Source organism: Quercus lobata, chromosome 2 (assembly GCF_001633185.2).
Source record: "Quercus lobata isolate SW786 chromosome 2, ValleyOak3.0 Primary Assembly, whole genome shotgun sequence".
Classification (NCBI taxonomy): domain Eukaryota; kingdom Viridiplantae; phylum Streptophyta; class Magnoliopsida; order Fagales; family Fagaceae; genus Quercus; species Quercus lobata.
Genome location: NC_044905.1, coordinates 27,769,523 through 27,787,229, shown reverse-complemented (window position 1 = coordinate 27,787,229; position 17,707 = coordinate 27,769,523). Strand labels below are relative to the sequence as shown.

Sequence of the window (17,707 nt, the reverse complement as noted above, 5' to 3'; positions counted from 1 at the left end):
AGGCAGAGCCAGGATCAGTTGAAGACTGAGAGAGGCTGGGGGCCAAGCATAAGGCTGGAGGGTAATATACTCTATCAAGGGCTCTAAACTTTGATTCAATGCTAACCCCAATTGTAGTGAAGGCTTGACCCCATACCTCAAGGAAAAAGGACTAAGCAATGTCCCTGAGTTGGGCAGTCAGACTTTAGGCAGTCTTAGTCATACCCGTATCATAGACCGCCTGCTCGGCCTTAGCCTTCTTGACATCCTTTGTCTCTAGTTGCTTTTGTTGTTGTTTACCTTCACCATGGTTAAGGCTAGCTAGTTTTCAGCTTTCTTTTAAGCCTTTAGGGACTCTGCAGCTTATTTCTCATAGCTAGCCAAGGCTGCCTCGGCATTCTTCCAAGACTTCTCTACCTCGATCAATTGGGAGAGGGCCTCTTTGAGCTTTTTATCAATCTCTTCATGGCCCCTCTCAGCTACTTCCAGCTTGCCTTCAGCCTCGCGAGCCTAACCAAGGGCATGGTCCACCCATCCTTCTGCCACAAAGGTTGCTTGGACGGATTGCAAAATTACTAAGGGTTAGAGTTTGTAAATGTTTTATGTTAAGTTGTACAAAGAAGAAGGTGATTATATACCTTGGCAAGATCTCTTTTTAGTGACAGGAAGACCTTGTGCTTCCAAAAAGACCGAAGCTCTTGCATGTCCTAGGGTAAAAGGAGGGTCTTTTCCAAGCATTCAACTAAGATGCCTAACCTACCCTTCTAGGTATCCTTGAGGTTGGCATCATCCATAACAAGGTTCCCTGAACTTAGCACAAAAGAAGGCCTCCAGGCAGGGGCCTTTACTTGTTGCTCCCCTTCAGTTCCTTGGGAGACCTCAGAGGGAACACTTTTCTTTTGCTGAGCCCTAGTAGTTTGGGCTTCCTTGTTTGAGGGCTGCTGGGAAGAGCGTGTAACTTCCCCCTCTTCAATATCCTCGGATCCTTTTCCCCCTTGTACTATTTTCCTCTTTTTATCCGCGGCGTCACCAGAGGACGCGTGCGTGGGGGCAGGAGTTGGTGGTCGAGGGACCATAGGAACTGCTTGGGAGGCACCCCTAGCATGAGCAGTGAACAGTGCTAGCAAATATGGGATCTTTTCCTTAAGCACCATCCATTCAGGTATGCTGGCTTCCTCTTGGCTAATGCTTACTTGAGCAGGGAGTAAGCAACATTGGGAAGTATTAGGAAGGTCTTTGGAGTCCTCTTGCTGGAAGAAGACTTCAAAGTCCCTATTTGTCACTTCCTGGACAGGTTCGGGAGTAGGCTCCTGAACTTTGTCATCTAAAAGTAATGGGAGGCTCCTAGGAGTAGAGGAGTTTGGTTGCACATAGGGCTGGGAGTTGAGTGTCTTGGGTTCTAGTTGGAGGAGGTTCGGTTAACAGAAAATCGAGGATTGCTACGTCGATCAACTCTTGCCTGGAGTCTTTAGCTCTAATCATGTGCTTGGGACTTTGGAAACGCTTGGGAATAGGGGTGAAACTGAGGATCATGTGTACCGCTCGAAGCTAACCGTCCTTTTGAAGGAAAATTTTTTATTTCAGGATTCAGTTGAGTTCGGGAAAGTTTACAAAGCTCTTGTTCAGGGCGGTGTGATGTTCATCTGTAAGTGAACAAATAGCGTAAGTTATAGATTAAAAATAAAAAATAAAAATAAGAAAAAATAATAAAAAAACCTTTACGGAAATTTTATTGATGTAAGTAAGAAAAACCCTACACACATCTAATGTTTATGGGAACCCTACCTGGTTCCCCCTCTTAGGTGGGACAATACAAACCATCGTGCCAGTCTCTCGAGACGATGAGGAAGTCCTCATCCATGCCCTTGTTGGACTCAAGCATACAAGAGATTAGCCTTGCAGAAGGTACCCTACATTTAATATAGTAATTTTTTTCCTTCCCTTTTTGGCAATTGCATACCCAGTTTACGTCATGCCATGTAAGGTTGGTCCCCATTTTACGATTTATCATATCTACACTATCGAGAACCCTAAAAATGTTGGGGGTACATTAGGTAGGAGACAATCTATAGTTTATAAGGAAGTCTCTAGTAACCCTACCCATAAGAATTTCCATCTCGCATTCTATAAAGGCGATTATCAGAATCACTACTAAGTCGAGAGGTCTATTCAAGACCAACTACTCGCCCAATTCGCAATGCCGGTGTTCAACACCGTTAGGGATCCTATATTGAGCCTTAAAAGTAGCCATGTCTTCGAGGGTATCCACTAACCTAGCAAATATACCCATGGAAACCTATGGTATAGGCAACAAGGAGTCTAAATATAAAAGTAAAAAAAAAAAAAATCAAACACACTTATAAGCAATGAAAGAATCTCTCCTTGGACTGCTACTTCAACAAAAAATGGCTAAATGAGTAAAAGGAGAAGATTTAACCTCAACCTCTCCTTATATAGAGGTAAAAAATGAGCGGTAAAGTTCCTGCTCATAAATACGATTAAATAAGGACCGTATGATCATCATCGTACCGTAGAACGTAGGGGGACAAACAGTCGCCTGACACGATAAATATGAGATCGTGGATTCTGAAGCGTTAGGGATTTGCTAGAGACATCTGAAGAGAAGTTGTCACATGGGAACGTGTTTAGCACATATCACATGGAAAAGGTTTGACTAAAACCTTACTTTTTACCTCAAGGTTAATAGCAAGGTTTTAAGGGGCTATTGTGGGGGCCTAATGATCGAGGAAAGGTTCGATAAGTTATTATCATCATTATTAAGGCATCATAAGCCCGAAGAGGGGGTCCACTGAGGATGGGAGGGGAAGAGAAAAGAGACTTCTAGGAAATCCGAATGAGGAGGATGAAGTGTAGAGAGAGAATCATGGAAAGTAGGGGAAGTCTCCAGTGAGAGTTATCCTACTGCCTCAATATTAAATGATTGACAACAGCTTTATCAACTGCATTGATAAGGAAGTGACCTGAACAGTGGAATCCATAGCTAAGCAACTCCTTCTACCAACTTCAATAGAAGTTTAAAGGGACAAGTGTCATAGTGAGAGCCTGGGTAGGTGGAGATGGAGGGCCAAGATGTAAAGGGCTAAGAAGTATATAAAGAAAAAGAACTTCCAAGTGAAAGGGAGGCAAAGAAAAACAAGGGAAAGAGAGAAACATAAATAGGAGTATTGAGAGAAGAAAGTGAATAGTGTATCATTCTATGTAAGAATTGCCTCCTCGGGCAAGCTTGTGATAAGCCTTATATATACGTAAACTTTGATTTGTAGTGAAACTCTCCATATTTTTGTCCTTGGGTTAAACCGCTTCCTTTTTTGTTTAACCCACTCTCTTACAAATATATGTTGATTTGGGCTTAGTTGAGCTGCACAATCCTCACTATTCTAAGTGCGTTGTGCTATTTGATTTTTGTGTCCTTACAATATATATATATATATATGATATATGATATATATTTAATTAATATTTTTTAATAAATAAAAAATCAAATTAGAGAATATATATATATATATATATATAAAAGAGCATTCCTAATTTAATTAAAAATTATTAAAATAATATCAAACTTAATTTTATCAAATGCAATGATGACTAATGATAAAAACCAAATTAACAGAGTTTAATTATAGTTTAAAATAACATAGTTTGACACTATATATAACTCTAAAAAACTTTAAAGATATATGTTACAATGATGTGAGAAAATGTGGACTTTCAAAAGTTTGTGTTACAACCTTAGAGGAAATTAATAAATAATTATAGACTAGTTGGAAATCCAACTTTAGTTCTTAATTTGGCCTACTAGTCGCTAATTTTGAGCAATACAAAAAAATGTCAATAAAATAATTTATATATGATACATATTTAATTAATAAGTATTGAATATGTAAAAAGTCAAATTAATCAGATATATAACTTATAGAAAAGAATATACCAAATGTAATTAGAAGTTACTTGGAGAATACTAAACCAAACTTTATCACGTGAAATAATTAATAAGTACAAAAACAAAATTAAACTAACATAATTTAATTATTTTAAACTACAAAGCTTAGCACTATTTATAACTCTAAAAATCAATTTAAAATTTTATACATATTTAATTAATAAGTATTAAATAAAAAGTATTAATTAGATAACTTATAGAAAATAATATATCAAATGTAATTAGAATTTATTTGGAGAAGATTAAATCTAAATTAATCAGGTGAAATAATTACTAATTAGAAAAACAAAATTAAACTAACATAGTTTATTTAGTTTAAACTAATAAAGTTAAATTCTCAAAAAAAAAACTAATAAAGTTTAGCACTTTTTCTAACACTGTCAATTTTGTCTGACGAGCAAGAAAATGCCCCTTAAGTTTAGATAGGGTAAAAGTTACCAAGACTTTTGAATGGAGTTATGGTATGCTTTTGTACTAAAACTCTTTTCTCTCTCCCTTTTGTGTGTGTGTGTTTGTTTCTCCAAAAAAAAAAAGGTTTAGATAGGGTAATGTGCCTTTATTAATAGTATATTAGAATATTAAGACACTTCTTTCTTAAAGTCAAGTTTCACACTTCTTACTTTAGAAAGATTGCATTTTGACTTTTATCTGGAGAATATCCCATAACCACTTAATAACTCAATAAATTTATAGGGAAAAAAAAACATACTAATTTAATTAGAACTCATCTAGAGAAAATCAAAGCTAATTTTATCTAGTGAAATGATAATTAATTATAAAAAATAAAAAATAAACCTTTTTTTATTAAGAAGATATAAAAAACCAACTTAAACTAACATTTTTTTAATTAGTTCAAAGGTTAAACTACGTATTTGGTTCCTATCCTTTACATCATATTTTAATTTGGTCCATAAACTTTCAATTGTGTCAATTTAATCCTCAACCTTTTAGTGCCATGTCAATTTAGTCCCTGTCATTATCTCTTGGATGAAAATTGCTAACATAGCTAATGACTAAAATAAAAAATTAGTTTCCGTTGATGTGACAATAAACTAATCTTTTATTTTGGCCGTTAGCCACATCAGTTTTTCTATCTAAGAGATAATGGCAAAAACTAAATTAAGATGGCACTCAAAGGTTAGGGACCAAATTTATACAATTAAAAAGTTAAGGACCAAATTGAAATATGGTGTAAAGGATAACAGGAACCAAATACGTAATTTACCATAGTTAAAAATAACACAGTTTAACACCAATTATAACTCTAAAAATGAAATTAAAAAATATATATTAAAATAATGCTGTAAAAAATGTAAGCACTCAAAAACTTATGTGGTAACCTTAGAGAAATTTAACAAAAGGTTGAAGGTTATCTTGTTCAAATTGATTGGACGTTAGTCCATGATGATTTGGGTTGACCAATCGATAATCCATGTAGTGCACATAATTTTTTTTTTTTTAATTATATAAAAATACTTGTAACTTTATTAAGATAAAGATAAATTCAATACATCATGAGCCAAAACCAACTCAATAATAATTGGATCCTCCTCTACCCAAGTTACAAACTAACTAATCATTTTCTTCAAAAGCTTTTGCTTCAGCTTCTAGTGTCCAAACGAGTAGTGGAGCTTCTTGCTTAATGCAGCTACAACTCTACCTGCATGATCTCTATTAGGGTTATGTTGTATTGTAATTGGCTAATCCGTTGACAAAATGCACTTTGCTTGTAATTAGGTAGATCTAAGATGGGTTTAATACTTCAAGAAACATGTTATTCAAATCAAGTATTAAAGACATGTTGGTCCAAGAAACAAGTGAAGAAAAACTTTTCTTTAAGTCTCAACAGATAGCTCGACAGATGTTTGCTATCAAGACTTAATATGAAACTCGATAGATAGCTTCATAGCAGCTCAATCTATCGAGAATTATGATTTTAAGATTTCCAGATCTGAAATTTGGCCCAAGCTTGCGTAATGTTTTAGGGTTTTTTTTCTCACAACCCTAGACATATATAAGGCTTATTTTGAGAGCCATCACATACGGATACGGAGACCAAGAGACTTGTTTTCTCTATGAGAAATTACTGCGTTTATACACCATAGGGTTTTGTAACAAAGTGCTTCCTAATCTTCATTGTTGATGAAGTGAAGAACTTTGCAGCCAACAACATCTATTCAAGTTGCTGGAGTTAGTCATGTACTAGGATCCGTGCAAAAGGTTAGTCACGAATTGGAGGTTTATGCATCAAAGGAAAGAAGGCTACTACAAGATCAAGTCCAATTGGGTATTGGAGCGAAGGTTCAACTGTAAGTTGGTATTTTGGGATAGGCCAGGGTAGTTGATAAGATTCTTTATACTTGTAACCGCTTGATTGTTGATTAGTGGATTCTTGAAAGTGGTGACCTTAAAATCACCCAGTGGGGTTTTTGGCTGGTGAGATTTTTCCTATTTGTCATCAAATCACTGTGTCTAATTTATTTTCCGCTATTCTTAGTATTTTTGGTGATTTGTTGGTGCCTTCGTGATTTGCATGCAATTGAACCTAATTAATCAACTTGGGTAATTGAATTAATTAATCGGGGTCAAGCTATCTTAACCAACAATCTCGAATTACAAAGATACATATCTAATCTAATCTAATACTATATATAAAAGCAAAAGCTTTTTCCTACAATTAAAGTCATGCTGCCACATTAGAAAAAATACCCATCTAACTTTCAGCCACGTTTATGATTAAAAAGTGAAACATTATACTGTTTCGGCAAAACTGAAACACCATTTAATAGCCTCTCAGTATAAAAAGAAAACTAAACTACTTAAGAGTTAAAATACAATCAGAAGGCTTGCTATACGGAGAAAGAGAAACAGATAGAAGAAAATATCTTCCTCCTTTCAATTTTCACTTTTGCATCTTCTTGCACTTTTTTGTTATCTTTTGTTTCTTCTTTGCATAATGCATATACCCAAGGTTAGCATAGCGTTATTATTTTCCTTCTTCAAATGCTGTTTTTGCAATCCAAAGCTTTTTGCCATTGCTTTTCCTATTTGAATTAGCATTACTATTTTTACTTATTTCTATACTTTGGAGTTTTATTTTACTTCATTGGCTAGGGATTTTCTTCAATCGCATTTTGTTAATTGTTTGGTTTATGCTCTTTCTTTGGAAAATTTTTCCCCAGATTTACGATAATCCGGCTTTTGGTTTGGTGCTTTTAGGGGTTTACTCCTTGAATATTTGTAGAAAAAGCCATATTCCTTTGGATGGTTGATTTTTCAATCCTGCTCTGAGCATCCGTATTTGAAGGGAAAGTCTATATATTTAACTAATTTACAGAGAAGAGCACCCAATTTCATTAGAATTTATTTGGAGAAGATCATACCTGGTTTAAATAGGTGGAATGATGACTAATTATAAAAATCAAATTAAACTAACCTATATGGTTTAAATTAACATAGTTTAGCATTATTAACAACTTTAAAAATAAAATTAAAAATGTATGTTAGAATGATGTCATGCAAAAATATAGACTTTTAAAAACAAAAATTCATTATATTATAATAGCTAGTTTAAATCCACCATTATTCCTTAATTTGGCCTGAATTAGTTTTTATTCTTTTAATTATAATATTAGGCCCAACTAGTTGGTACTACTTACTGTCATTATAGTAATGTAAAATCTAATCTTGCTAGAAATATAGATTTAGATATAGACGTAGACGTATATGTAAATGTAAATATAAACATTGACGCACATCTAAATGTAGATATAAATGTAAATGTTACCTAGGCCTATGGTTGTTTTCTTTTTTTTTTTCTTTTTTTTTTAAGAAATGATAACAAATGCTTTAAAAAAATTGACTTATAAAATATTTTTAGATTTTTTTTTTAAAAAAAAAGAAAAAAAATAATTGACTTTTTTTTACAACTTTTTATATTATTCATAAAAGTTGTAATTTTTTTTTAATAACTTATTAACAAATGTTCAAAAAACATCAATTAACAAAACCCTATTTTTTACTCTAAAAAAAAAAAAAAAAAAAACCCTATTTTATTTTAAGGAATATAAAAAATGTCAACAATATCAACAAAAAGATCCTGCCCATGCTTTAAGTGGATTTAACTTCTAAGAACTTGAGCCCAGAAAAGTGGTTGGACCACGATTGGACGGTGTGATTGCTCACAGAAAGATCATAGTCAGATCGTTACTCTAACAAGTAAATTTGTGCCAAGTGTGTTGATGTTATAATAAGGAGTTCGAACTTATATCACTTAAACCTAATATACGCCTATTTATTTTCTTGATTCAACTACTAATAATCAATATATTTTTGGATGACATCAGTTGCTGCGAGACAGCATGGAAAATGTGGCACCAACCATGAAATTCATTGGCTCTAAGCCTCTAACAAATGGAGAAAGGAAAATGTGGTGACATGAAATTCATTTTAGGCCATACAATGATACAATGGATGTATACAAATATCACAAGATGGATTTCAATATTATCGAAATTCTTTTCTAGATTGTTTTAGTTAAAGGTCAGTACATATAAACCATAAAGGCCTCCATTTGTAGGTTATAACGAAGTCTTTGTCAATATTAATTGTATTAAAAATCTATTTAAGTTAATTTCCAGCTTAATATCCTTCACCACACAGCTATGTGAATTAAGAATATAATGTTCTTGTGTCTCGGACATGTGCTAAATAACTTAAAACCATTGGGCATGCGGCAAGCCACAGTGTCATGGAAAAATTCTAATTGAGAGTTTAATATAATATATATGAGCATCACTTAACCCAAAAACTTAATTAAGTCAATGAGTTCGGACCCGATTATATTATTATCTACTCATTCACTCATTCTTATCAATATTATTCAATGTGGGATTATTTCACCGCTTAATTAGTCACATCACTTACATATGAATATTTCAACAAATCTCTTCCATTTTGTACGTGCCTTCTACCAAACCATTTGTGATTACACCTCAATTGTTATGCAGTACCATCACCAGAGTGTCTTTTACTCAACCATCGGTGGAACCAACATGAGAGTATTCATTCCTAAATTCTGAGAGTCACCAACATGTACAAACAAGAGAAATCTTGATTGATCTAGTAAGAGTCAAGAGGCCGTTGAGAAATGCTTCAATTGATTGAGATATAGTTGAGAGACATTAGTAAAAACATAAGATCACTTAAACACTTCAATAATTTTTGATTGATTTTGAGTCAATTGAATAAATAGAGCAAACAATTAATTAAGCATAAGCAAAATTATGCAGAAAATGCAAAATGATGCAATCTCTCTCAAAACTGTTCCAACATTGCAGCACACCTGTCATGAAAAGCACATACTAATGCAGCTTTTCATGCAAACAACTCCTCTCAACCAAATTTGAAAAAAAAAAAACACAAAAAACAAAAATAGGGTAGTGGCAGATCATAAAATAAAAAATAAAAAAACCTTGCGTGTAGTTTGTAAAATAAGCTACTGTGCAAGTTTAAAACCTTAAATTTATTAGGGTAACAACAGTATATGCGGACATATAATAAAACAAGTAAAACTCACGACTCAAAATCTAAACTCACACGCTATCCTCCAGAGAGGTACTCAATACGTCTACTCCTCCTAACCTTATGCCATTACATGAAATGTGTTTGATGATCACCTTTTGCCCAATACATGATCATCGACTTTTTCCATCGACAAAGAACAAAATAACCCTTTATTCAAGCAGTGTTCACCTTTTACCTGGTTTAGGAACACCGGATTTTTCTCTTAAGCATGAGAAAGGCACCGACTTCATTAAAACCGGTCATTGACTTAGTCAGCGATTCTCAACTGATTAAGCTGCTGTCGAATATCAATCAAAATTCATCTTTTGATCCATCAAAACTGTAATTTTGATTTATTGAGGAGCAATCGAAACTCAATTGAAATCTTTAGTAACAGTCTTCTTTTGATAGACATTACAAACTCAATCTAGATTACAATTTCATGAAATTTGACTATATTCTTTTTTTGTTGATAAGATATTTGTTTTTGTTTTGCTTGTAAAATGGGAATTCTGTTTTTGTTTTGGAAAGGGACCATAAGTAATATATATATGGTTTAATTGATCACTTTACTTTTCGGGTTTTTTAACACAGTTTTCAATTCCGAGGATGGTTTTTTTTTTTTTGGGGGGGGGGGGGGGGGATAATTTGCAAAAATATTATTAGGAAACACAAGCCAAAAGCAGCTACAAACAAAAATGCAGCATTCAAACTCTAGGCTGCACTTCCGAAATGATCTTTTTATTCTTTACAAATTCAAGGGGTTGAGCCAAAACAAAAAATTTCGACATGACAAACTTAAAAAAACACCTAGCTAATACTTTTTTTTTAAAGAGATAATTTTAATCTATAGCGTTTGCTAGCTGTTAATGATTGTCTTTTATTATTAAATCAATACATCAATTGGTTTATGGTATAAGTGGGGATCGAACCTTAGATTTTTTATTTAACTACAAAAAAAACTTGATCAATTGAGCTAAAACTCTGAAACCCACCTTTCCTAGCTAATACATGAGCTGCGTTATTTGGATTTGGAGGTGGGGTTGTTGGTTTTTTTAATTTTTGTTGACCAGGTGTGAACTTTTTTGGACCCACAAACTCTAAAATCTTAATTTGAATAATATATGTTGCGTAATGTTGTACTGGAGATCTCCAGTGATGTTGTTGTGATTCTCAAGAATATATAGCACAATATGTAACAAAATACTGATTCAGTCATTTCTTCTTGCATCATCTTTCTCTATAAGGTCAAATGTGGTTATGCATTTTTTTTTCCCTTTCGTTTCCTGTCGGTTTCCTTTGTCCTTAATTTGGGAATTAATAAAATAAAATAAAAACAGAATATTGAAGATCATGATATAATAATATATAACAACAGAAGTTGTGGTCATTTCAAAATGACAAATGAATGTGCATCTTTTAGTTTGTGTGTAAAAATCATCGAGAGATTTGAGACATGAATTAATGCAGTCTAACAAGTAAAACACTCACTGGGACCCTGTAAATCTATGGCTGTCTACACGAAAATGTTGTCTTGTGAAAATGATAAGCCACTAATTAGTTCCATCCATAGTCTTCCTAGTTGCTCAGCAGAAGACGTCATTAACGTTTGTCATACCAGCCTTGCCAGTAGGGAGCCCACTTAATTAATTAATCAAACAATGGACGGTCTTTCTTTTGGTCATTAAATCTTGGACACAAATTTGTTTCATAATATTATTGTTTTTAAAGATATGATTGTTATTTTTAAGTCAAAATATCAATTGATTTTTGGGTAGATAGAGTTTGAATCTTAGATCTTTTATTCAATGGTAATAGAATTTATCAATTAAGCTGATTAAAATTCATGTAATGATTGATTTTTACATAACATGTTGTGATTGTTATATGACAAAGGTAAATATATAACAAAGGTAAAGTCAATACTCAGTTGTGGACTCAAGTAAAAGGGATTTTTTTTAAAAAAAATTCTATAGCTACAATGGAGGGGGAAATGATCTCTTAGAAATACTAAGAAGTTCCAATTAAACTACAAAGCTCTTGGCATAAAAAGATTAAAACTAATATAAATTTTACTACAAAAAACTTACAAATTAATGTGATAATAAAGTGATTGATGCCACTTCATCAACATAAAAAATAAACCAACAAGTCTATATATTGACACTACAAACTTCATCGAATTTTTACACCCTCTCTTGTGTTTTTGAGTTATATATGGTGGGTTTTGTCGAGTGAAGTGGCAATACTATGTAAGAGAGGATGTGAAAATTCGGTTCCACTTGCAAAATTATAAATAAATTCTAAATGACTTTTTAGATTACACATTAGTTTGCAAAGATAATATAGTAAATTTATTCCATGTAAAAATGATGTTGAAGTAATGACACCTTAACAAACTGTAAAAATGTAAAAAAAAAAAATAGTTGTGTGATCTAACATTGTTCCAAATATGAGGTCATGAACACATGTAATATGTCAGTATTTCATAGACCTAGTCTCCCACGAGGGGGAGACATGTTCAAAGATGCCCTTACCTGCTTTGGCAGGCCATACGTATATACCTACTCAACCATCCTATTTTATTTAACTATGTTAAGGTTACAAATTACAATATAATTTTCAAAACAATGAAGATCTTCGTTATTTTTTTGTTTATCTCCTTGCATATCTTGCCATGTCTTTCTTTTACTTCATTTGTGTTTGGAGATTCTCTGGTTGATGCTGGAAACAATGACTATCTTTTCACACTCTCAAAGGCAGATTCACCTCCTTATGGCATTGATTTCAAGCCCTCTGGTGGAAAACCCACAGGCAGATTCACCAATGGTCGAACTATATCAGACATTGTGGGTAATGCTACATGCTTGTTTTTTTTTTTTTTTTTTCCTTAACTATATTTTTATGAAGCTTATTTCTTAAGTAAAATAACCAATCAAAATAAAATACCAAACCCACATTGAGTGTGTGTTTGGTACTTTGGTCTTCTAGAACATAATATTTGGCATTAGCCACTCCATTGAAAGTTTTTTTTTTTTGGTAATAACTCCATTGAAAGTTGAAACTGTCTCATTCTCTATTGATTGGCCTCGCAAGTAACTAGTCACTCAGTAGGTACCGACACCTTTTTATCGGTGTTGAGCTTATTAGTTCTAGTATAAACGATGTGGTTGACAGCAAATCGGAGAATATATATATATATAAATCTGACATTATGGTACATTGTTACCATATATGGTAGTACTTTACCTTTTCTTTTAAAATTAAGGCTTTATAATTGATTGTGGTCCTATAATTTTTCTTATCAATATGCTATGACAGTTTTTTGGCAATAAGTTTAGGTAAAGAAATCTGCTGAAAAGTATTAGAAGGCATTAATGCCAAGGTCGGTAAGTAGGGAGAATGATAAAAATAAATATGTGCAAATGTTGCCCCCAACTGCCCCCATTCATATTCTCGAAAATGACATTTATTATAAGTTCAGTGGGTGAATTTCACAATTTAGGGTCTCTTTGGATACCGCTTATTTTGTTGAAAATTGAAAACACTGTAGCAAATAATTTTAAACTAATTTTCACTCTTAGCCTTGACGCAGGATAGTACATTGAGACCACTTAGAGTGAAAACACGGTAGCAAATTATGTTTGGATACCACTGTAGCAAATAGTTTTAACAAAATCATTTCAACTAACTTTAGTTGTGGGTCTCACTTTTTCAAACGCAAACACAGACTTTCAACCAAAACGTTCAATCGAAACGCACACTTATTTTATAGGTGTTGTTAACTAGTGCTTTAAGGCACATGTTAAGAATTAATAAAGGAAAAATTTTTACTAGTAATTGCTGCATAATAGGTTATGTAGCAACCAAAAAAAAAGTATCATGTGTTCTAAAGTCATGTGCAATATATGTACATGATCAAGGAGCCCTTGAACATATGTTACTTTCTTTTTGCAGTCATATAACCTATTATGCAACAATTACTGCAGTATGCAGCAAAATCTTTCCCATTAATAAATGCTTAAATATAAGTTGTAATACATATTTTTCAAAAAATATAATAAACTTGTTAATGATTTAGTGGGTTTCAGCACAAATTCATTTGAATATTTGTGTTTGTGTACAATTTGGGTTTCTTACTCGTGACTCATAATGACACCGTTTGTTTAAATATGGTTTGGGACTTTGGGGTTCAAATGATATTGAGATTTGGGGTTTATATATTGATAAAATTTTAGTACAATTCCTTAGATATTGTACTTTATATTCTCCAATTAGATTCAATTATATGGTTATATTGACCAAAGAATTATATTGTTAAATTTAATTGTTCATAAAGAAGATAACACTTGTCTCTTCTTTTTTATGAGAACCATAGCTCAAACTTTCCCTCCTCATTGTTCTAACTATCAAATTATTAATTTTTTTTTAAAGAAAAAAGATAACATTGTTTATATTAACCATAAATCATGCTAAAATTTACTATTAACCATTATAGATTGTAATATTAAATTTTGCTTATTGTGGTAAAATCAGGTCAAGCCCTTGGAGCCAAGTCATTTCCCCCACCTTACTTAGCCCCAAACACTCAAGTTGATGCAATTCATAGAGGAATAAATTATGCTTCCGGAGCCTCAGGCATACTGGATGAAACAGGATCCTTGTTCGTAAGTATATGTTAGCGTTGATTTCATTCACAAGATGATCAATTGAGTTTCTAAAGTACTGACTAGAACCACTTCTTTTCTTCTCTCTCTCTTTTTTTTTTTTTTTAAATAATTTTTTTGAACTTATTAGATAGGGAGAGTTCCATTAAGGGAGCAAGTGAACTATTTTGAGCAAAGTAGAAATTACATGGTGAATGTGATGAGAGAGAATGGTACAAAGGAACTTTTAAAGAAGGCAATCTTCTCTCTAACCACTGGGTCCAATGACATATTGAATTATGTTCAACCATCAATACCCTTTTTTGAAGGTGACAAGGTTTCTCCCTCTACCTACCAAGATTATATGGTTTTCAACTTAACCACACAGCTTAAGGTATAATAATTTGAAGAACATAGATATATAGTAACATTTAATATATTTCTTCTTTCAAGTTGGTGATATTCAATTACATCATTTATTATCTATGGCTTTGTGTAGCGATTACATGAACTGGGGGCAAGAAAGTTCATTGTGGTTGGGGTTGGACCAATAGGATGCATTCCATTTGTTCGATCACTTAATTTACTAGCAAGTGGAAAATGCTCAATTAAAGTGAACGACTTGATCCAAGGCTACAATAAGAAACTGAACATGGCGTTGGATCAATTAAATCAACAGTTGGGACCAGAAGCTATTTTTGTATATGCTAACTCCTTTGATATTGTCATGAGGATCATACTAAACTATCATCAATATGGTAGCTAGCCTAAATCCTTAAACTCCTTTGATTTTGTAACCATTTATTGGTTTAATTTCAAATAGTTTTCAAGTCCACTAATTCTTTTTTAATTTTTTGTGGATGTTGTTAGGATTTGAGAATGCAAATGACCCATGTTGCGGAGGAAACTTTCCACCATTTGTTTGCTTTAAGGGCCCCAATGCAAAAACCTCTGCTCTGTGTGATGATCGATCAAAGTATGTGTTTTGGGATGCATATCACCCAACAGAAGCTGCTAATATCATCATTGCCAAAATGTTGCTAGACGGGGATGAAAGCGTTAGCTTTCCTATCAACATTCGTGAGCTTTACAACTACAATTCCTAACTAGTGTGTTGAGAGTATCATTCAGAATTCACTAGTCCAGCTACAAGTCGTTTAAGTAGTTTTCTGTGTTATGTAATAAGTGGTTCTACCACGTGCAGTGCATGTGATGCTGAAGTTAGTTGTCAGTGGATTAGTTTGTTATTTCTGTTAGTTAGTTAATCCTGTATATATATCATTATCCAACTTAATGAAGATTCAGTTAATTAAGCATTTTCATCATCAGTTTCTCTCTAGATTTCAATATAGTGACCTATCAAAAGAAAGATTCTGGCCGAATGTATCTATATGTGTGTAATGCTTAAAGATTAGTATTAAGTTGGACATCACTGGACAGGTTGGATTGAGGTGTATCGCAAAGTTGATTGAGAACTTGAGCCCTAGTTTTTTAGTGTTTGAATCCCAAAAAAAAAAAAAAAAAAAGTGATGAGATCCATATATGTTAGCTAATTATGGAAGAAATGATGATCTTGCCATGCAAACGAAGTAATAGGTAACATTAAACCTATATTTTTTTTGGGGGGGGGGGGGGGGGGGGGAATCAAATCACAGACAAACAAGAACATCAAATCTCAATCAAAATAATTGCTTGATAAATAAATTTTATATATATATATTAGTAAACTGGATAATTTCATTAACTAAGAAACAAAAGCAGAAACAGCTTGGTCAAAACAGAGCCTAGTACAATAATGGCCATAAAGGTCCGAAAGGAAAATGTCCAACAAAGGAGGGGGAGGGGAATTGTAAAATACCACATCATCAAATTGTTGTGTTCCTAGCCTAGCGAGCCCATCTATGCAATGATTAGCTTCCCGATAACAATGGGACACCTTGACTTGGGGAATTTGAGAAATCAGGTGCCTGCAATCAACCACAAGAGAAGAGTTTACAGCGTTAGAACTCCCATAATGATTCATCAAATCAACAACTACTTTGGCATCTAGCTCTACTTTTAGAGCATTAACGCCCAGATTTAAGCACATAGATAAATCATCCCTAATAGCCCTGAGTTCGGCAAGTAGGGCTGTCCAGACCCGACCGGAGCCCGAAAACCCAGCCAAACTGCCCGACACCGACTCGATTCCAGCCCGAACCGAAGGTCCAATCAGTCGGCGGCGGGTTCCTGTTCTCAAAAACCGACACCGGCTGGTCGAGTGGCGGGTTTGCATCTCCAAAACCTGAGCAACCCAAACCCGACCGGAGCTACAAAAATATCCAGCCAAATCTTGCAAAAACAAGCCAGATCGGGTGAAATCTCGACCAGATCTAGCGAGATCTCGACCAGATCTGACTAGATCTGGTGGGATTTAGCTAGATTCGGCCAAATCCCAGCAATTTCTAGCAAAAAAAAAAAAAAAAAGCAGATTTCATTAAAAAAATCCAGTTTCCGGCGAGATTTTTCCAATTTCCGGTAATATTTTCCAGATTCCGGCGACTCATTTTTTTTCAAATTTCGATGCCTTTTTAATTCCGACAACTGACCTGGCCCGACCGACGCTAACCATCACCTGAAACCGAATCAATCGATTTTTCCGACAGTCGATTTCGGGTTCCTCTGCCCCTCCACCCGACAATGGCGGGTCGAGTCCAAGTTGGGTCTAAAACTGACCCGGCCCGACCCGTGGATAGCCCTATCGGCAAGAAAACTAGAAGTTATTCCTATTTTCCTAAAAAAGGCTTGAATCCAAGAGTTAGAAGCATCCCATACAATACCCCCTTCTCCAACTACTCTAGGATTGCAAAGGGAGGAGCCATCAGTGTTAAGTTTGAGCCATCCTCTTCCTGTTCTTTCCCATTTAATCCTTTGCTCTACTCCTAATTTTATGCTGATAAAGTTTTGAGCACAATAAACATACTCTAAAGCTCTTTGAATCACTTCTCTTGCTTGTATTACAATTATCATCTAGCCACTTACGAAGATCCATAGAGAAAAAATTTGAAGGTAGATCCCCCTCTCCAAGAAGCTGCCAACATCTAGAAGCTGGCTACAATCCTTAAGGATGTGGATGATGGTCTTAGGAGCTTGGTGGCAAAGAGGGCAATAGATGTCAACTTGAATTCCTCTGGATGCGAGGCACTCACAAGTTGCTATACTCCTATGGTAGCACATCCAAATAAAAGATTGAACCCTAGGGAGAGTATTCAACTTCCATATCCATTTTCCATTGAATGTAGCCATCGAATTTTCAAATTGGACAATTAAGAGATAGGCACTGTTACGATTGAAGTTACCATTTGATGAGGCAGCCCAGATGAGACGATCCTCTTTATTAGCTACACAAGCTTGGGGCATCGCTTGAATTTCCATGTAAACCTTAGGAGGTAGAATCATGGATATTCTCCTCCAGTGCCACCTAATGGCTGAGGCAACATCCCTAACACTAAAATCTTCTTCTCCCCTAGATAAAGGCCTATAGATGAAATCTCTTAACGGTCCCTTTGATATCCAG

The 17,707-nt window shown here is 34.1% G+C and overlaps 1 protein-coding gene across 1 annotated transcript; it reads left to right on the top strand.

The window, feature by feature from the left end:
* Nucleotides 1-12,096: 12,096 nt before the first annotated feature.
* On the top strand, nucleotides 12,097-15,476 carry LOC115977932 (GDSL esterase/lipase At5g41890). Its single transcript, XM_031099964.1, has 5 exons — nucleotides 12,097-12,358; nucleotides 14,042-14,172; nucleotides 14,303-14,545; nucleotides 14,651-14,909; nucleotides 15,022-15,476. The coding sequence occupies exons 1-5, from the start codon at nucleotides 12,136-12,138 to the stop codon at nucleotides 15,255-15,257; spliced, it is 1,092 nt and encodes a 363-aa protein (XP_030955824.1). The 5' UTR covers nucleotides 12,097-12,135; the 3' UTR covers nucleotides 15,258-15,476.
* The last annotated feature ends 2,231 nt before the right edge of the window (nucleotides 15,477-17,707 follow it).

Coding starts and splice junctions, on each gene's coding strand:
- LOC115977932 (XM_031099964.1), top strand. CDS start 12,136: ATGAAGATCTTCGTTATTTTTTTGTTTATCTCCTTGCATATCTTGCCA. Junction 12,359..14,041: donor AACTATATCAGACATTGTGG/GTAATGCTACAT, acceptor TGGTAAAATCAG/GTCAAGCCCTTGGAGCCAAG. Junction 14,173..14,302: donor ATGAAACAGGATCCTTGTTC/GTAAGTATATGT, acceptor TGAACTTATTAG/ATAGGGAGAGTTCCATTAAG.